At 35.3% G+C, this 21,939-nt stretch overlaps 1 protein-coding gene and 1 long non-coding RNA gene across 2 annotated transcripts in view; both read right to left on the reverse strand.

Moving 5' to 3' along the window:
• Nucleotides 1–722: 722 nt before the first annotated feature.
• LOC136856032 (uncharacterized) lies at nucleotides 723–19,613 on the reverse strand. Its single transcript, XM_067133585.1, has 26 exons — nucleotides 19,503–19,613; nucleotides 15,592–15,738; nucleotides 15,133–15,238; nucleotides 14,795–14,915; nucleotides 14,600–14,703; nucleotides 13,912–14,057; nucleotides 13,387–13,555; nucleotides 12,976–13,122; nucleotides 12,642–12,715; nucleotides 11,775–11,963; nucleotides 11,477–11,661; nucleotides 11,054–11,223; nucleotides 10,677–10,740; nucleotides 8,911–8,982; nucleotides 7,269–7,377; nucleotides 6,798–6,897; nucleotides 6,135–6,255; nucleotides 5,536–5,639; nucleotides 4,746–4,891; nucleotides 4,182–4,350; nucleotides 3,907–4,054; nucleotides 3,671–3,741; nucleotides 2,972–3,231; nucleotides 2,216–2,400; nucleotides 1,389–1,561; nucleotides 723–931 (listed from the first exon to the last, which is right to left on the reverse strand). The coding sequence occupies exons 2-26, from the start codon at nucleotides 15,674–15,676 to the stop codon at nucleotides 865–867; spliced, it is 3,285 nt and encodes a 1,094-aa protein (XP_066989686.1). The 5' UTR covers nucleotides 15,677–15,738; nucleotides 19,503–19,613; the 3' UTR covers nucleotides 723–864.
• Nucleotides 19,614–20,064: 451 nt separating this feature from the next.
• The window catches only part of LOC136856203 (uncharacterized), a 2,851-nt gene continuing 976 nt past the window's right edge, over nucleotides 20,065–21,939 (reverse strand). Inside the window, exon 3 of the long non-coding RNA XR_010858272.1 lies at nucleotides 20,065–20,711. This is a non-coding gene — a long non-coding RNA (uncharacterized lncRNA). The remainder of the gene's footprint in view (nucleotides 20,712–21,939) is intronic.

Below are 21,939 nucleotides of genomic sequence, written 5' to 3' on the forward strand. Positions count from 1 at the left end.
CTATTTTAAAGCAGAATGAAATTATCCAGTACCACTGGAATCACTGAGGCTTCTATCTCGCTCCTGATTGGTCGATGCATTTAGATTGTATCCCCTGATTGGTGGAGAGAAGCATGAGATTTTCCCCTTAAAAGTTAGAGAGTATAAAGAGGAGATTGAAACGACCTTAGGAGCCTGGTACGAGGGGCAGTGAGTCACAATAAGGCCTGAGGTAATTAGAAATCATTACTAAACAATGATGATCGTAAATCCTGTTCAATGATCACATACAATAAACAAGATAATGATCTCATTATCTTAATTATTTATATTAAGTAATTTCTTGTGTTTATTTTGAAAAGATACAATCTCTCTCTCTCTGTTTAAGGTAAAAATAATAGTCTGGTAAGTTTTATGGGACATGAAGATAACGATTTCATCTTAGTCAAATATATTCCATTTTCCAATTCTCAGCAAGAGCAGAATTACGTAATATGGAGAAGATAGATAGATAGATAGATAGATAGATAGATAGATAGATAGATAGATAGATAGATAGATAGATAGATAGGTATAGAAAGATCTCCTCAATTAACCAGATAATTTCAAAATCATTATGATTTAATATCTGGGAATCCCACTGCTTTGAATAATATGTCTTCTCATTTGAATAAAAATGGATTTCCATGCCTATACATCCCCATTCCTGAATAATTACCTTCTTTATATTGAAAAGGTGAAATTACTATGTAATTATACCGCATTATGAAGTGGAATAAGCCAAAAATTATTCTGTAAATAATTCTTAATCAAAAAGGTATTATTGAGAGGATGACACAGAGAAGCACCTGTTAGCTGCATGTCATCCTGAGGACTTGAAACTCGTCAGCATTTTGACTCTGTACCCCCCACGATGAATTTCCCGCGTTCTTCGCTAGATGACGTTCGATACCTGGAAGATAGATTGATTCAAATGTAAATAAAATAATTTTAAATGTTTGGGTATATAACCTAAGTTAAAGACTGTCATCTCGAGAGTCAGTGTTATTTATATGTAACTTCAAATTTTTACATTTTGTTCTGAATATGAGGTTGGTCTGGGACTCTTTTGCCCGTCTCAGTTCCCATGGAATTAATGATTAATGGCTGTAGCTCCCCTTCTGAACTTGTTAACTGAAATACAATTAATATTTTGGTTCAAAGCAAGAATCACTGATCAACCTTAGTACACTGTAAGCCCTTTAGAGGGCTTACAGATCACTGCCACCCTTGCAGGGAACACTGTAGACAGCATTACAGGTTCTCTGAAGCTTCCATTCCAATTCCAGACTCTAGGACGTCAAGTACCGTCCCAAAATCTCAGGGCCAAGTGATTATAATGCGGTTACAATCTAACAGAGTATACTCACTTCCTCAGGTCCTTGTGGTCATAAACATCCTTCGAAGGGCAACGCCCTTCCAAGGCGTCGACGGTCTCGATCATGGGACGTCCTTTGGTTTCTGGCAAGGGCAGTAAGAGGAAGCTGCCCACTATGGACGAGAGCCCAAAGATCACGGAAGGTGCCCAGGTTATGATGGGGCCCTGAGACAAAGGTACTTTTGAAAACTTGTGGAAATTTGTCTTCAAATATAGGGGGAGGGTTGAGTAAGGTTTGGTGGAACCTAAAATGTTTTGGAAAACAGTTTTTGGGGTGATAAGTCTCGTAATGTTTTGATAAAACAATTTTTTGGGGGTGATAATTCTCTAAATGTTTTTAAGAATAATTTTTTGGGTGATAATTCTCTAAAGTTTTGATAAAAAAATTTTTAGGGGTGATAACTCTCTAAATGTTTTGGAAAACTGTTCTTTTGGGTGATAAGTCTAGAAATGTTTTGATAAAACAATTTTTGGGGGGATGATAAGTCTCCAAATATTTTGGAAAACTATTTCTTGGGGGTGACAAGTTGAAAAACGTTTCACTAGACTTTAATTGAATGTCTGTTCAAATCTGTTGAGATTAGGGTTAGTTGAAAATTGCTTGACGAAGTTCGTGAAAAATATTTGCAGGCTTTAGTGAAAACATTTGACAAAATATCTAGTGAAGATACTTGACAAAACTTTGGCAAATTATTTGTTACAAAAGTTTTGTAGAATACAATACACAAAACAAACTTTAATGAGACACACTACTCAACTCAAAAGGACATAGAATCTCGAACCTACAGAGCAATTTCGAGAAACACCACCAAAACGCACCAGGTAATCTGTGATGTAAGGGGCGATGGAGCTTCCGACGCAAGCCAAGGTCACGCCCACGCCCAGTCCCTGCATCCTGACCTCGGTTGGGAAGAGTTCGTTCAAGTACACGAAAAGGGTCATGAATGCCATGCAGTTGCACAGTTTTCCAAGCATTGCCAGGGAGGTGATGAGCCAAGTTAGATCTGAAAAGACAGACTTCTTATCACTATTGGCCTCTCCACTTCTGTCTTTTAAAACCTAATTTCCAAATCAGTTTGGCCTCGGGGAAAAGACACCAATATGTCTTGAATGGGGGCCAATTTTTAGACAGTTTATGCTGAAACTCTTAAATTTCTTTTTAGAGTGAGAGAAAACTGATGACTAACTGATTCACCATCTGTTAAACGGGCCAATGTGTCTTGAATGGGGGCCAGTTTTTAGACAGCTTACCCTGAAACCCCTAATTTCTGCACTGAGAGAGAAATGAAGACTACACTTTACCCACCATCTACTAAACAGGCCAATACATTATTATTATTATTATTTAGAAGGTGACCCCTACTCCTATGGAACAAGCCCACCACAGGGGCCACTGACTTGAAATTCAAGCTTCCAAAGAATATTAAGGTGTTCATTAGGAATTAAGAGAGGGTAAAGGGAAAAACAGAAAGGAGGAAATAGAAAAAGAATATCCTAAATGAGGGCCAGCTTTTAGGCAATTTATCCTGAAACTCTCAGATTTCTCTTTGCGCTGAGAGAGAACTGAAGGCTCACCCTCTGGTATGAAGGCCAGGGCCAGCACGGCCACTCCGCAGAAACTGAGGAAGAAGATAGTAGGCTTCTTTTTCCCCAGCCAGTTGATGAGGGGCGCGGCCACTGTGTACGCTGGGATCTCCATGACCCCTCCGAGTGCGATGTAGAGGAAAGGATCTGTGCTGTAGATGTCTCCGCTGAGGGTGAGACCCGCGTAGACGATGGACGAGCTGAACAGCACGGAGGAAAGTAGGACGGTCATGGCACGCACCTTTGGAGTTCTGGAAGACGAGGGGTGAAAGGTGCTGTAGAGAAGTACATTCACGAGTGGATGCTAGAACGGAGTTCTGGAACTGTCCTGGAATGCACTTTCAAAGTGGAATAGTTATAGAGTTCACCTTCCAGGTTTCTAGAAAGGAAGCTGGAAAGTTGTTTCATGGAGGACTTCTGTGAAAAAGTATGACAGAAATTAAATGGGAGAGTGAAGTTGATGCCAAAAACAAAAGAATGATGAAAATAATAAAAATTTAAAACAAAGTCTCCACAGGCAGGGTTCAGGAATGCTTTCAGAATCCACTTAGGAGGTTCAGCAAAGGGAGGTCTGTAAAATAATACAATATAGGGTTGCATGGTGGACATATTTCATACACAAATAAGAAGACTTTTTTTATAAAATGAATGTAATTGAAATAAAATGGATCCAACTGTTTTCCCCTTTACCTTAGCAATGTTGGAACATAATCTATCAACTGCCTCTTTTCTCTCCTCTTCTTTATCACCGTAACATTTTGCTGAAAAGGAAACAAGGAAAATAAAGCTGGCAGAACAATGTCTGCGATTATATCAACGTCCCAAACAGTTACACCATAACGATGGGTCTTGTGTCTTTATATATTCCACCATCATTAAACAGAGAGGCTCTAGGCCAGAGCCTAGAGGCTGTCATAGAGCATCACCTCCTCCTGGATCTCTTTGAAAATCTCCTTCAGTCTCTCATCTGAGGGCAACTGGACCCTGTTCCACCGGGCAGCTTTGCGTAAGACGCGGATCGCTTCTTCCTCTCTCCCCTTCAGGATCAGCCAGCGGGGCGATTCGTCTATCAGGCTGTCGAAGAAGGGGGACCACTGTATATATATATTTATATATATAATAAAGGCAGCCCACAAAAACACCAAAATGGTAGATTTTATAGCGTTATATTTTGAAGACAACTTACGCTTCGCATACTCACAAATGAAAGCCCATTCTCAAGAACAGAGGCAATGCCACAGCCAACTGAAGGACCCTCCAGTCCCCAATGAGGGATGCTAAACCTCCCCACGCCATCATGCCGAATGCCCAGGGCAGGGCAATGACGATGCCCACGATGGATCGCCATCTCAGCTCGCATACTTCCAGAGCTGCAGAGAAGCGCAAGTCGATAAAGGAATGAAACGGATGAGGCGAGTTGTTTGATACTGTTCACTGATTGGATATATTAACTACAATGGAGTTGGTTGATGAATAATGCAATATTCTGATAAATAAATGAATAGATGATTATATCAACGAGTCAATTCATTCATTTATTCATCAATTCATCTTTAAATCTGGTGAGTATCTCTCACAGTGCAAAACGATGGAATGTACGTATTGCTTACTTACGATTCAAGGATTTCAATTAAACGTCTAACTGTTTCAATGGTTCTTTGTCATGTGTAACGCAAACCACAATGTTGGAATGTTTTTATTGTGGTTTTTTGTGGATTCTGTGGATTACCAGACAAACTAACCAACAAAAAACAAAGGAACTAACCCAAAGCGTGGGCGCCATTCGCCGAAAAACATCCTTGCAGGAATCGCAGGGCGAGAATCACAGTGAAGTTGTGAGAAAACACAATACTTAAGCACAGGATGGAATGGACGATTTGGGTCACCACCAGGACTGTCTTCCTGCCATACCTGTGATGGAGAGAAGGTGATGTTGATTAGTTAGTCAGGACAGGTGAGGACAGGTAGGACGATTTGTTGCGGAGACGTTTCAGGGCGTTCTGAAATTCATCTTCAGGTTTTTTTTGTTTGGGAGATGTTTCAGGATGTTCCTTGATCCATCTTCAGGATTTTGTCCTAAAGATGTTTCAGGATGTTTCTTGATCCATCTTCAGGATTTTGTCCTAAAGATGTTTCAGGATGTTTCTTGATCCATCTTCAGTTTATGGCAAGAGATGTTTCTGGATGTTTCTAAATTCATCTTCAGTTTTCAAGTTGAAAACATCCCAAAATGTTCAGGAATTTAGAAGATGGAACCGCTGAGTTTAAATGACTGGGTTTCTTCTAAGTTTTATATTTACTTTTACCTCAAAAAAAAAAAAAATTACTGTCATCTTCAATTCGAAACAAACATATAAATATATCGATGCTAAAATAATGGTTACTATTATTTTTTTTGTAAAACCAACCAGGCCACCTCTTCCCAAACTGACAGCAGGAAAGTAAGTCTTAGTGACTCCTAGTGACATTCCTAACTCATCTCTACTTTTTTTCCCTAAGTAAATTTAATCACCGACTATTTCCAAGGTTTTCAGAACTAATTAGCGGATGCGCACCTGTCCGAAAGGTACCCAGTGAAGGTACAGGTGAAGATGGTTGCAATCATTTGCATTCCCTGGTATGTAGCTTTCAGGTAAGCCTGTCCACAGACCAGATTGAACTGGAATGAAATACAGAATTATTAAAAAAGTTATTACTTTAGGCAGCACTGAAATATGCTTGCAATTGATGTAGCTTTCAGTAAGCCTGTCCACAGACCAGCCTGAACTGGAATGAAATATGAAATGATTGAAAAAGTTATCAATCTATGTGGCAATGAAATGTGCTTGCAATTGAATCGGAGTAAATCAAGCATAAAAGTTATCATGGATATTTTAGTGTAAGTTTCAGTCCCAAGATTCGTTTCAAGAAGCGAATTAGATTAATGTAGAATAAATAAATAAATAAATGAATAAGAACTTTTAAAAATTAGTGAAATATTTAATGAATGAATGAAGAAATAGATGATGAATTAAAACAAACGGGTAAATGTATAAAAAATGAACAACTAAATAAAATTAATAAAATATCCAGTGAATGAAATGAGTGAATGTAGAAATAATGACTCTAAAAATGAATAATGTATAAACACTGAAAAATACAAACTCGTCTTTACTTCAGAAGTCAAAGTCCATTTGTATGTTGTATTTTCAAAGACCCAATGTGTGCATGAATGAACTTCCCTTACAGTATCCCCTATAGCTGTAGTTGTATTCATGTAGAAGCTACAGGAATCTCTGAAATGATGAGATTAGTTATATAAAATCTACAGGAATTTATTGTGTCTGAAATATGATATATTTCATTAAGGGAATTTGAAACTATTTAGATTTTTTGGGGGTTAAATTTAGTTTTTTTTTTGGAATTTGAATTTTCAGGAATCTAATTCTTGTCAATCTTTAATTTTTTTTTTTATAAATTTTGATTTTTAAGTATTTAGAGTTCATCAAATTTATCAGATTTTATCAAGTTTATTGCTTAAAATTCATTCAGTTTTTCCTGGAATCTAATTTTTCAAGAATTTAATCCTTTCCAAACTTTGATTTTTTTTATCAATAAATTTTACATTTATAAGTTTTTGGATTTTATCAAATTTATTAAATGTTTTCAAATTTATTATCTAAAATTTATTTGAAAAAGAATCGATTTTTACTATACCATAAATTTTTGATGATTTAAAAATAATAATAATAAATCTATATATTTTCCAGAGGCCGACGGGGGAGGCAACAACCTTGAACCTTATGAATAAAAAAAATTATTATTACTCATTACTTACTCAGACACACCTGTGTGATTCTCTGGGGGTACACAGGTGTACCCTACTTCCGGTGCCAAAAATACCCCGTTCAGGTAGTGAGGTGGCAGAACCAATTCAACTAAAAAAAAAAAAAGAATAAAAACATGAGTTTTATACAAGTTGTATTTGGTCTTTGGGTGGATGGGTGACCTGTTATTACTATTATTACTCATGCTTGCAACAGATGTTAGGGATCTGGTGGAAGAGGCAGTATAATGGCAATAGAGTAAAAATAAAAAATATATAATACTGAAAAATAATTAAAATAAGGAATTATAAAATAAGAAAATAATTTTAAATATAACAGGTATCAATCTAGTGGGCCTGTCTACCTAGCACGGGCTCTTGACTCATAAAAAGCCACAATAAATAAAAAATTAAGTTGAATAAACTTAATTTGGTGGAAATGAATCTTCACAGCTTTATTTTTAATGTTATTTTTTTACTTACCATACATGTCACACAAAAAATAAAGCAGGTTCCATCTTCCTGTGCCTAAGGAAGTCAAGAGGTCCTCAAATTTGTTGGTCACCATTTTTGGACAATAGTCCACAAATATCTGTCGAGGAGGACAATAGATTAATATGTATAAATCTATCTATCTATCTATATATATATGTATATATATGATCTTTTTGGAATATTGCCTCAAAAAAATTGGAAAATTACAAGGTAAGTACCTTAGTGAAATCACATGTAAATTACACTTTTTTTGTGAAATTACAGTTTTGTGAAATTTCGAAAAATTACACACTATTGTGAAGTCACACTTTCGTGAAATCACACTTTCGTGAAATTTCACACTTTTGTGAAATTTCACACTTTTGTGAAATCATACATTTGTTAAATCACACATAAATCACATACTCTCGTGAAATCACTTTTGTGAAATTTCACACGTTTGAAGAAATCACACAAATTTGTGAAATCACACACAAATTACACACATGTGTAATTACACAAATTTGTGAAATTTCACACTTTTGTGAAATTACACACTTTTGTGAAATTTCACAATTTTGTGAAATCACACCCGACTGTCGTGAGACTGACAGTGATTGATACAATAAATTCCTGGACGTTTTCCTGCGTGACCTTTCATTGATGAGTCTTAGAATCGTATGCTACAAGTCGTTGTTTTTTATCAGTGGTCATTGTTCTATTCGGGCATTGTTCCTTGACACTTTCATGTTTACTTGCTGAAGTTGCCGGCTTGAAGTTCGATTGACGTTTCTGCTTTTATGCTTGCAGAAGTTCTTTGAAGTTTCTTCTTTTATGCTTACATAAGTTCCCAGAAGTTTCCTCTTTTATGTTTCAGAAGTTCTTTATGCTTGCAAAAGTTCCCTTGCTTGTTCTTGCAAGTTTCTGCTCTTATGCTTGCAAAGTTCCCCTGCTCAGAAGTTTCTGCTTCTGTTCTTGCAGAAGTTCCTTTGAAGTTTCTTCTTTTATGCTTGCATAAGTTCCCAGAAGTTTCATCTTTTATGCTTGCTGAAGTTCTTTGAAGTTTCTGCTTTTATGCTTGCAAAGTTCCCTGCTCGAAGTTTCTGCTTCTGTTCTTGCAGAAGTTCCTTTGAAGTTTCTTCTTTTATGCTTACATAAGTTCCCAGAAGTTTCATCTTTTATGCTAGCAGAATTTCCCCTGCATGAAGTTTCTGCTTGCATACTTGCAGAAGTTCCCTACTTGAAGTTTTTTCTTTTGTGCCTGCAGAACTTCCTCTTGAAGTTTCTGCTTTTATGCTTGCAGAAGTTCCAAGAAGTATCTGTCATTTTTAACTACTTACCTACTCATTAATCTATTTAGCAAACGCCCATTTGACTCAGTCAAAATGCAACTGCTAAAATCTCTCACAAAAATTCACTGATATTTTTTAAAAATTCATTGAATTTCACCTCCACCTCTGTTCTTTGAGACAGTTACGCTCTAAGTACACTTTATAGTTTGATGAACACTTTCGTAAAGTTAAATTTCCCAGAAGTTCAATTCCCGTGACTTGAAATTTTGTGTCATAAAGTCTACACATTTCAAACAAAAGCCAAATTTCTGCCACGCGAATTTTTCGGTTCAGATTCAAAATGGAACTTGCATATTTACCTCTATGTTTCTTTCCACCTGGGCGGTTGAACCTGGTCGATAACACTCACTAGATAACCGTCCCGACCGTGTCTAGGTGTAAAACTGAACCCAAGTTGCATACGGGCAGCTCAAGAAGACCATACCAGCTGTACGAATCTAGACAGTGACGTAACAATAACCCTCATGATTGTATGAATGAGCAGCAATTTTTGTGGATGGGGCGAGCGTAATGGCGCCGCTGCCAAACGTACGATAATGTCAACACACGTGAGCGAACGGAGTTCTCGGTGAATTAGTTTTTATAAACAACATTCCTCGCCCATTTTACATCACGTATGAGTCACGTATGCTTCCTTTGAGGAAGAAGAGGATTGCATGTGTGTGTCTCAGATGACACTGTTTGCACGTGTATTGTCCCGGACAGCTCATGAGCAGCTCGTTTAATGACATGAACGCTGGTGAGAAGTGTCCCAAATTGGTCATATTCGCTTGTGGGATTCTCTCTGGCCTACCCTGTTGGCTTGAGAGAGTCCACAGGTCCACACCAAACTCCCCAAACTCCCTTTCAAACCATATCACTCTTGTGGGCCGCCTGGGGCAATGACCCATGCTGGCATAAGCTAGTGTAGATTGTACGAGTAGAAATATTGAATTATAGAGCAGATATCTTATTGTTATTATAATAATTCATTTATATTTTTATCTATTTATTTATTAATTTTTTTACCAGTTCGTTTATATCTTTATTAATTTATCAATTCATCTGTTATTTTATCTTTTCTTAACTGCTTCTTTGTGAATGTCTCTTAACTGCTAATAATAAACATTCTTTTGAAGCTTCTTTTGTGAATGTTATTATCTTCTGAATAATAATAATAATAATAATAATAATAATAATAATAATAATAATAATAATAATAATAATAATAATAATAATAATAATAATTGGCCCTTTAGGTTCATAATAATAATAATAATAATAATAATAATAATAATAATAATAATAATAATAATAAACATTCTTTTGAAGATTGAATTTCAAGTCAATGGCCCCTTTAGGCTTGTTCCATTGATATTGGCCCTTTAGGCTTGTTCCATATAAGGTTCATCTTCTGAATAATAAATAATAATAATAATAATAATAATAATAATAATAATAATAATAATAATAATAATAATAATAATAATAATTGAATAATAATAATAATAATAATAATAATAATAATAATAATAATAATAATAATAATAATAATAATAATAATAAACATTCTTTTGAAGATTGAATTTCAAGTCATTGGCCCCTTTAGGCTTGTTCCATATAAGGTTCATCTTCTGAATAATAATAATAATAATAATAATAATAATAATAATAATAATAATAATAATAATAATAATAATAATAATAATATTTTATTGTGAAACCACAGCCAAACTGTCTTCAATTCATGCCCTGTACTAACTGAATTTCAAACGTCTTTGAAACATCAATAAATCTGAATTCACTCAAAGTCTATGTCTCTTGGAGATAAAACTGAATACATCTGCATCCAGTAAATTATCGTTTATTATTTTCGAGTATATATATAAAAGTTATCCATTTTAATTCAATATGCCACCAGACATGGCGAATGACCTCATTTCTAATATCATTATTATCGAATTAAAAAGTTCATTAAATAATCAAGAAATTTGTACATAAATCTCATGAATTACCAAGAGATTTTTAAAGAATTCTCTCCACGGGGAAGCACCTGATTCCCCGTCACCATCTGGACTTAGAACACTTGATCATTTTGACTTTGTTCCTCCACGAATTTCCTCTGTTCTTCTCTCGATGCTTCTGTGCACCTGAAAAGACAGAAAATAATGATAGGTTATTATTTTCAATATCTAGAAAATCACAGGCTTCCAATAGACTTTTATTCCATACGTTTCCAGTCTCTGGAATTCTCTATTGTGGGAATTTGGATCACGAGAGTCAAACTACTCAATAGCTTTACTAGTATTTTTGTTATTCTTCTGTGTTTCCATAATTCTTTGTTCTCCTATTTAAGAAACTGTCTCTTCTACTGCCTCTCCAGAGAGAGAGAGAGAGAGAGAGAGAGAGAGAGAGAGAGAGAGAGAGAGAGAGAGAGAGAGAGAGAGAGAGAGAGAGACTTACGGCATCAGTTTCTCTCGGGCATGGTCGTACGTTCCACCACGCCCCTCCAAGGCTTCAACAGTCTCTATCATGGGCATTCCTCTTGTTTCGGGCAGGGGTATCAGGAGGAGAGTAGCCACTGCAGACGAGAGCCCAAAGATCACTGAAGGTGCCCAGGGTACGATTGGGCCCTGGGGAGCAGAGAGAAACGATTCAGTTTGGGTCATTCGAGGTTTTCTTCAATGTTAGGTTAGGTTTAGGTTAGGTTAGGTCTAGGTTGGGTTAAGTTAGGTTAGGTCTAGGTTAGGTTAGGTTCATCAAGCTTAGGGAGACGTTTGTTATGTTAGGTGCAAATATTTTTGCTGATTGGGCATGAAAATGTTTTTAAATGACCAGGAATTCTAAGCCACCAAGCAGCTCTCGAGAAACACCACCAAAACCCACCAGGTAATCCGTGACGTAAGATGTTATGGCAGTCCCTACGCACACCATGGTGATGGCGAATCCGTTTCCCTGCATCCTGACTTCGGTAGGGAAGAGTTCGTTCATGTAAACGAACAGGACCATGAAAGCCATGCTGTTGCACAATTTACCCAACATCGCAAGTGCCATGATGAGCCAAGATACATCTGAAGTAGGAAGAAGAGGTTTATTTTTAATCTTATCCGGCTCCGTAAAGGTAAAGCCGTAGGGTCGTATGCGAACACGCCTGGGCGAACGTAAACACGCGACTGGAACTCACCGTCCGGGATGAAGGCCAGGGCCAGGACTGCCGCGCCGCAGAAAGCGAGGAAGAAGATTGCGGGCTTCTTCCGCCCCGCCCAGTTGATGAGGGGGGCAGCTACCGTGTAAGCTGGGGTCTCCATGAGACCTGCCAAAACTATGTACAGGAACGGGTCCGTGCTGTAACTGTCTCCGCTTAGAGTCAGGCCTGTGTACACGAGGGACGAGGTGAACATGACTATGGAAAGCAGGATGGTCCTGGAGCGGATTTTTGGAGTTCTGGAAAGAGAAAGGAGATGATTGTTGAAAACTGGATGGCCCTGGAACGGATTTTTGGCATTCTGGAAAGAGAAAGGGAGATGACTGTTGAAAACTGGATGGCCCTGGAACAGATTTTTGGTGTTCTGGAAAAAGAAAAAGGAGATGATTGTTGAAAACTGGATGATCCTGGAACGGATCTTTGGCGTTCTGGAAAGGAAGATAATCTGACAGTTAATGCTTGACCCTTGAGGTCAAGAAAGGGCTCCCGAAAGCAAGGGTGTCTGGAATGACCCTGGAACTCATTTTCCAGAATTCTGGAAAGCCAGAGAACAGATGGTTGTTACGAGTGGCGTTTGTGGTGAGGATTAAATCAAGAGTTCATAGATGTTTGAGGTTTTAGGTAAAATATGGAATATAGGAATGATAAGGAATGCTGGAAAGGTATAATCCAGTCCCGGAATGCCTATAGGTCTGGAAAAGATGGAAGCAAGTGTAACAGTAATATAACACACTTAAAGAATTCTGAAGAGGAGCTATTTGTAAACTACAATCAAAATAAATAAATATAATTGAGGTTAATTTCAAATCTTAGATTAAAAATATTAATACTTATTTTATCTCGTACCTGAATAATTTTGGGATGTACATTGAAAACCGTTTCCTTTCCCCAGCCTCTTTTTTATCTGGCTTACCATTTTGCTGGAAAAACCAAAAACAAAAATATATATATTAGAAATTAGTTATGTACAAGCACTGTATAAATTTTTTTTATAAATAGACTACATAACATTACACTAATTCTTCTTAATGGACTTTATTGTATATTATGTAGTCTACCTTTGTGCAGCTGGAGGTAAATATTTAATGTGTGTGTGTGTATATATATATATATATATATATATATATATATATATATATATATATATATATATATATATATATATATATTATATTATTACCTCAGCTGCATCTCCTTGAAGATCCTGTTCAGCTGCTCGTCGCTGGGCAGCTGCGAACCGTTCCAGCGGGCAGCTTTGCGCAGGACCTTGAGGGCCTTTTGCTCGTGGCCCCTGAGGATCAGCCAGCGGGGAGATTCGTCTACGAAGCTGAAGAATATAAGAATATATATGTATATATATATATATATATATATATATATATATATATATATATATATAAAATTTTGTATAATATTTCTACTATTTCTTCCCGATGCTTTGACTTTTGAACGGAAGGAAAACTAAAGCGGCTTCAACAACTCGAGAATAAGATTACAAATACCCAAACCTGGGCACTGAAATATTAGTTTAATACATACATAATACGCATACATACACACATACGCTGGACCGTCCACTTAATCTACTCACAAATGGAAACCGATTCTCAGGAACAGCGGCAGAGACACGGACAGCTGCAACATGCGCCAGTCTCTTATCAGGTAAGCTATGCCCCCCCACGCCATCATGCCCAGTGCCCAGGGCAGGGCGATGAGGATGCCAACGATGGACCTCCATTTGACCTCGCAGGCCTCCAGAGCTGAGGGGGTTAAGTGGTTGGTTTATTTATTCACTGAATGAATTAATGAATTAGGATATTTTCAAACATCTCTGTACAGAACATCTCTTCAAACATCCCTGTACATAGCATCACTTCAAACATCCTTACACTGCTGCTTCTCAAACATCCCTACAGAAAATCTCAAACATCACCACTCAAAATCTTAAACATTACCTCACAAAACCTCCTTAAACACCAAAACACAGCAACTTCTGAAACATCCCTAGAGAAAATCATCTCTAACATCCTTATATAGAAATTCATCAAACGTCCCTGTTGAAAATAACACTAGGCATCCCTATAAACATCTCAAACATTTCTTCGAGAGTACTGACCCAGAGCGTAAGTGGAATTAGTGGAGAAGATCCCCTGAAGAAAACGAAGGACGAGTATCACGGTCATGTTGTTTCCGAAGACAATGGACAGCGTGACAATGGAGTGGATGATCTGCGTCACCACCATGACCGTCTTCCTTCCGTACCTGTTTCAGAGCTGAGAGTCAGTTTGTAAGCTACAATTCTTCTGTAGAGATTAATTGAAAGGAGAAACCAACAGCCTTGAACAGCTATCTGAACTCAACGAACGGGTTACGCGGTGCATGCCCCTCTGAAAGGTGCCTTGTCAACTTACATTCTGTACTGTACTTGTTTCAGAACTGAGAGTCAGTTTGTAAGCTACAATTTTTATACAGAGATTAATTGAAAGGAGAAACCAACAGCCTTGCCTAGCTATCTAAACTCAATCAACAGGTACCTGCCTATTTGAAATGTACCCTATCTGCAACTGTACCCTGTCAGCTTACCTTCTGTACCTGCTTCAGACCTGAGGGTCAATTTGCAAGAACTTAACGAACAGGTACACAGTTCACAACCATTTGAAAAAGTACCCTGTCAGCGTAACCTTCCGTACCAGTTTCAGATCTGAGATTCAGTGTGAAAGCTGCTGTTTTTATATGGAGGTTAAGTAGAGGGCAAACCAACAGCCTTGACTAGCTATCCGATCTCAACCGACAGGTCTACTCACCTGTCCGAGAGGTACCCCGTTAACGTGCAGGTGAAAATTGTCGCCATCATCGGTATTCCCTGATAGGTGGCTTTCAGGTAGGCCTGTCCGCAGACCAGCTTGAACTGTTGGAGAGGAACAAAGAAGAATGACAAATACAGAAAGCTTAGACACAGAATAGACAGAAAATAGGCAAAAGACAGACAGAAGACCCACCTCAGAAGTGAGGGTGGATTCGTATGTCGAATTGTCAAAGACCCAGTCAGTGCAAGGGTGTTCCTCCCTCGCCGCGTTTCCTTCAGCTGTTGTTGTGTTCACGTAATAGCTGCAGGAATTTCTGGAATGATGAATAATTACAAAAAAGAGATTAAAGAAGGAATAGGAAGTGAGATGAGGGGGGGGGAAAGCATTCAGTACTCAACAGGGAATCAGCAAACTTACAAGGACAGAGGGAGTGGATCCCAGCCCTTTAAAATTGGGAAGGTTATAAGGAAGCTCACAGGCTTATGGGAACAAAGAGGGAGACAGGAAGTACCAGTTGAATTATTACTTACTCAGACACACCTGTCACGTTGGGATTATCCGGGGGTATGCAGGTGTAGCCAACTTCTGGTGCCAGGTAGACGCCACTTAGGAAGTGGGGTGGGTATACCAGCTCAGCTGAAGATGGAAGGATAAATGGTATATATATATATATATATATATATATATATATAATATAATAATGAATATGACCAACATCCTACCTGAATTTAAAAGATGCAGATGTTCTTATAAATAACTCCCATTTTGATGAATACGGAAAGAGGATAATTACCATCCTCATCTGAGAATTATTTAAATTTAAATAAGCAGGAAAGAAGGTAATTACCATCCTCATCTCAGCATCACCTAAACTTAAATATGTACTGTAGGAAAGAGGATAGTTACCATCCTCATCTGAGCACTACCTAACCTTAACCTTTCATTCAACCCAGGGTAAACCAAAGTTTTGAATATATTTCTTTGCTCACCAAAAGCGTCACAAATGAAGAACAGAATGTTCCATCTTCCTGTTCCAAGGGTTGTGAGAACATCGTCAAATTTACTGCTGGTCATATTGGCGTCAGTTCCAAAGTTCCATCAAAGTTTCCTTTCAGGCAAAAGTTCCAAGTTAATCTCTGGAAAATGTAGTTTGGTCATAGAAGAGAAATGTAGTTATATTTGTTGTGTTATTGTAGATGTAATCATTGGAAACGCTTCAAGAATTATTCATTAAAATGGGTCTATTTTACCCTCAAGTAGAATTCTACAAGGTATATAAGTCTTCCTCAACATACTTTCACCTTACCCTTTCACTTCTGAAAGCATAAAAGAAAGTTCTGATGGTCAGACTCTGCAGATGTTGGACTTTAGACTTATTCAGTCACTAAGGAGCCGGGAACTGCTATGTAAAATATTAGCAAAATTCATTTGAGCTAAATATTTGTTAAAAGATGAATGATTTGTATACTGGAAATTTATCTGGGTTATTGTGGGACTACTTGGAGAGAGAGAGAGAGAGAGAGAGAGAGAGAGAGAGAGAGAGAGAGAGAGAGAGAGAGAGAGACTTTAGCACATTCATTGTAAGCTTCAGATATGTCGATCCACGCATGCGTAGCATGGCTGGATTAACTGAAAACTCATTTCGAGTTCACAAAGACTTAAGTTGGTACACATTTCAACTCCGTAACGATAATAGTACATTGATGCTGATTCTGATATGGGTATATAATATGTGAAATATTTTCTGTTAAAACAGAATTCCATTAAATATAAGGAGCCCATGAAAATGCCAAAAATGTGGAAAACGAGGGCTATATTTCAGAGACCAATCTGTCTCTCTCCTCAGGCAAATAAGAGAGGCAGTTTGGTCTCTGGAATATAGCCATGATTTTTCACATTTTTGGCATTTTCATGGGTCCTTATATTTGATATATATATATATATATATATATATATATATATATATATATATATATATATATATATATATATATATATATATATATATATATATATTTATATATATTTATATATAGCAAATCATAAAGTTTACAAAATTAAACACCCTGTCCTATTAATTCTGCTAATACCCTTCCTTGGTTAAATTATGAATTTTTATCCATACACATGCATATGTACACATCTGCTATGCATGTATAAGGGTATACATGCGTGCGTTTTGTGATTTTGTATAAAAATATTATTGTGGAAGTGTATATATATATATATACACAATTATTTATACATACATATATATGGATTCATACACACTTTATTTTATTAATTTTCCCATCACCACAAAATCTTTCTGAGTATCCAATTATCTGCAGTTTCTCTCTGTCTCCTTTACGTATTTATCTCTTCCCATTCCTCTTTCCAAAACCCACCACTCGAGAAACGGAACACTGAAGAATGACAGGAGAATGACAGAAGAAGAAGAATAACAAGAGAATTATTACCTTATAGACAACACCAATTCTCGTGGACACGTCTTCTCTTTCAGTCCCGACAAACTGTGATTCAGAAAATCCTTACGTGTCATTGCGCAGGAGACCAGGCGTCCTCGAATGACGTCATACGGTTATGTAATTATTGTAATTGCTCTCCAAGACGTGTTTTGGCATTGGTAAACGCCTGAACTACGATGGACATTAAGTTTATTGCGGCTTTCATCGTCCTGTTTTGTTTTGTTTCTGAGAATTGCTGATGGTGGTAGAGTCATTCTCTCTCTCTCTCTCTCTCTCTCTCTCTCTCTCTCTCTCTCTCTCTCTCTCTCTCTCTCTCTCTGTTTTAGCTGCTGATTCAATCTCAAAGGGTCTTAAATTTGGTTTAAGATGGACCAAAGACTTATTTTGATTACTGTCTACAAAATATTTAGCTTAATTTAATTCCTGTCTACAAAATATTGTACTTATTTCAATTACTGTCTACAAAATATTGTACTTTTCTAATCACTGTCTACAGAATATCTCACTTATTTTAACTACTGTCTACAGAATACTCCACTTACCTCAATTACCGTCTACAAAATATCACATTTTTTTCAATCACTGTCTACAGAATATCACACTTATTTCAATTACTGTCTACAAAAATCATTTACTTCCTTCTCCAGCCTTGTAGAAATATTCCCAATATATATATATATATATATATATATATATATATATATATATATATATATATATATATATATATATATATATATATATACATATATATATATATATATATATATATATATATATATATATATATATATATATATATATATATATATATATATTATCCGATGTTTTATTATTATATTATTATTATTATTATTATTATTATTGTCATAGATTATTTTTTAGCATTATAAATCTTCGCTAGGCCTATGTTTCCCTAAATAATTTTGTAGATAAAGATATATCTTTAAAATATATTTAAAATATCAAGAAAGTACATCCTATCTTATACTTATTCCTTAAGATAACTAAAGATAAATAATTTATGTATTAAATCAAGCCCCATTTAGTTTTGAAATGACGTTTGGCTAAAATAACAATTAGATTTCTCCTATTCAAAGCCTAACTGCTGTAGGCTTATGTAGCTAAATTAACCTAAAAAAATTCAGTTAATGTTAATTTATCATCCGTTTTTTATAAGTGACCTTAAAATCCTCGTTTTCTTTCTACTAGATTTGATAGAAATCTATAATTTTATGGGTGACGCAAATATTTGTAAGGATTCTCACAACGCTGATGTATTTAGGGAGTTTGAACGTGTTTTTTTAAAATATATTCGCTTTTTTATGTAGTTTTTAATCTTAATATTATCAAACAGGCCTTGATTATATATTATAATGGATGGTACATCATTTTAATTACATTTTTAAAGCTATATTTACGTTTAAAGCCTGAGTATCTTGGCAAAAATCAGGCTAGTTTGAATATAGGCTTAGGTCTCAACACAGTCCACATTTCCAAGAGTGGTACATAGCTTTGGTGCCCAGGTGATAATGCCCCTGAGGCTATAATTATACTTTCTGACAAAAACTGGTCCTGTTTTTATACTAAACAGACATTTTAACTTAAAAAAAACAGCACTGTAATCATACCTAGAGCAGAAATATCAAAATGTTTGGGGCTCAGCAAATGGCAGAAAGTGTAAAAGTTGAAGAAATGACTTTGAGTTGGGTAAGAGGCAATTTTATTGCGATATTGTTAAACTGGGACAAGGTGATAGCGGAGATAAGACAAGGCATTGCTTGAGAAAGGGATAAAGGTCAGGCTCAGGTGCCTGAGTCTGAAGTTCAAGATGAAATTTTACAGGCATCTGAGGAAAGTTATCAGAAGTCAGGGGTTGGAGAAACGGGTGGTGTGGTTTAAACAGATTCCTCCACTGGAGATATTCAAGGATAGTGGGTGAAAAGACAAGTAAAAGGGGGAAATAATACCTTAAATTTGATATTTTAAGCAAAAGACAATGTTTAATATCTAGTGGTGGAGGAATGGTTAGATAAATTGGCCACAACATAGGCCTAATTCGACCTGAAACCAAACCACTTTCTCAAGAGAGGATATACCCCAACAAAGCTAAACTTTTCAAGAAGAAGGTATCAGAAAGTTGCAAAAAGTGGCAAAGATCGAGACACTTATAAAAAAAAAACACTTGACAGAAGAGGAAATTGCACTTACGAAGCTAAAACTCTTATAAAAGTAGACCAGGCAGAAAGTTTTGACACTTAGATGTTTAGAAGCTTAGAGATACTTACAGAGCATAGATATGTAAAGCTCTCTCTCAGAGCCAAACAGAGAGAGAGAGAGAGAGAGAGAGAGAGAGAGAGAGAGAGAGAGAGAGAGAGAGAGAGAGAGAGAGACCCACTGAATTTCTACAAAATATCACAAAATAGTTTTACCAGGTGACGAGAAGTAGAACTAGCTAGGCAGGTAGAACTAGCACTAGACTTCTAGGTAGACACACAGTTCTTCACAGCGATAGCAACACCTCCTTTTGAAATGGCCCACCACCGAATTTGGGGGGTGCCAGTGGCCCAGGAGGAGATTAGATAAAACGATTTACGTGCTTGTGAGATTCTTGACCGTATTTAAAAGATGCCGACTCAGGGTGAGTGGTGAGGTCTCTCTCTCTCTCTCTCTCACTAAATGTGTGTGTGTGTGTGTGTATGGACAGACAGGTACCACAAAAAAAATTTATGCCATAGATTATAGCAAGGAAAACAACTCAGTTGTTATGTATTCTCTCTCTCTCTCTCTCTCTCTCTCTATATATATATATATATATATATATATATATATATATATATATATATATATATATATATATATATATATATATATATATATATATATATATATCAGCAGAAATTCATACCATTGACTATAGCAAGGACAACCTATCAGTTTTATAGAGACAAATTCAAATGACAAAGAAAAAAAAGATGATAAAAAAACCACAAGTCACGTTCAGGTCATTTATTGAGCTCGCAAAGAACCGTAATTCCACTGTCCTTCCTATATCATATCTATATCACATCTATAATAGGTGATCACTGCATGGAAGCAGCTTCTATAATCTATTCTGAAATAATCTTTTTTTTTATCACTGACCAAAATATATTAAATGATTAAAAGTAATTATCATTATTATCATTATATTATTATTATTATTATTATTATTATTATTATTATTATTATTATTATTATTATCACTTTTCAAGAAAGAATGGGCAATAATTATGATCATTACATAATTAAGATTTACATCATGAAAGAATAAAGAATTTTTTATACATAAAGCAAGATATTTTGTTATTATTATTATTATTATTATTATTATTATTATTATTATTACTTTTCGAAAAAGAATGAGCAATGATTATTATTATTATATATATGAATAAAATTATGCCAAAGATAAAACTGGGTTATACATAATTTTTTTTTATATAAAACCATTGGAACGATTTGGTTAAAATTGTAAAAATTCTACAAAATCAGTCACACCTCCCCAAGGAGCCTATTTCAAGGTACACACCCGAAAACGGCTCTGCAGATCCCATTTGGGTCCGCTTCGTAGCACTTTGGGCAGTCATCTGGGCCACAGACTGAAATTAGGACAAACATATGTCAAGGATTAGGGGCATTTTGAGTAAAAATGCACAAAAAGTTAAAATCACCTCACAAAAAATTAACAAAAAATTAATAAAAATTCACAAAAATAAAAAAAAATAAAAAATAATTAAAAACCAGCAATTAATTTGACGGAAAATTTGATAAATAAAATAAGTAATTTGTCAAAATTGACAGAGAATGTTAAATAAAATCAGTAATCTGCCAAAATTGACAGAAAATTTGATAAATAAAATCAGTAATTTGTCAAAATTGACAGAAAATTTGATAAATAAAATAATTTGCCAAAATTGACTGAAAATTGATAAATAAAATCAGTAATTTGTCAAATTTGACGCAAAATTTAATGAACTCAATAATTTGTCAATATTTGTTGGAAATATTTGAAAAAACAGAGCCTGTCAAATCTGACAGGAAATAAAAAAAATTAAAAATCTGTTTTATTTAAAAAAAACTTATAAAATCTTGTTAATTATTTAGCAAAATATTGACATAAAAATAAAGGATTTTTTGACCAAACTCAGGAACACAAACGACTGGAAATTTATAGAACAAAATTCAGAAAACGGTCAAAATTTGACAGAAACCAATTAAGAATTATATAAGGTTGTCAAATAATTAAAAAAAAAAAAATTTAGTGAGGTTAGATATAGATAATATTATTTATTTAAATAAGTTATCTTGTTATCAATAATGTTAATTATTTAAATAAGTTATCTTATCAGTTATCAGCTGTGAACGAATTTGGCTGATAACACAAATTGATTCGTCATTGTTAATATATGTATCTAAATTAATATATATATATATATATATATATATATATATATATATATATATATATATATATATATATATATATATATAATATATATACATAAAAACCTTCCAAAAACACAGCGAGTCAAAACACTGATTAAATATTTGAAAATATCCATATTTTTGCTTTAAAATAATTTATTTCTTATTTATTTTTATTATCTCAACTAATCCCAAAAGCGTTGACAGGATATCGAATGCCCAAATTTATATTCGTTGATTATTTTTTTCCGTCTCATGCGTCACGACATGGCCTTGTTTATTTGTTATTATAACAACGTCTGTCTGTCTGTCTGTTACTCTGTCAGTCTGTTAAGACAGTTAAATATCTAAACTACATGTTATTAACATGTGAAGCTCGTATCGGCCCTAATAACGCCATAA

This window comes from Macrobrachium rosenbergii, chromosome 34 (genome assembly GCF_040412425.1).
Source record: "Macrobrachium rosenbergii isolate ZJJX-2024 chromosome 34, ASM4041242v1, whole genome shotgun sequence".
Classification (NCBI taxonomy): Eukaryota; Metazoa; Arthropoda; class Malacostraca; order Decapoda; family Palaemonidae; genus Macrobrachium; species Macrobrachium rosenbergii.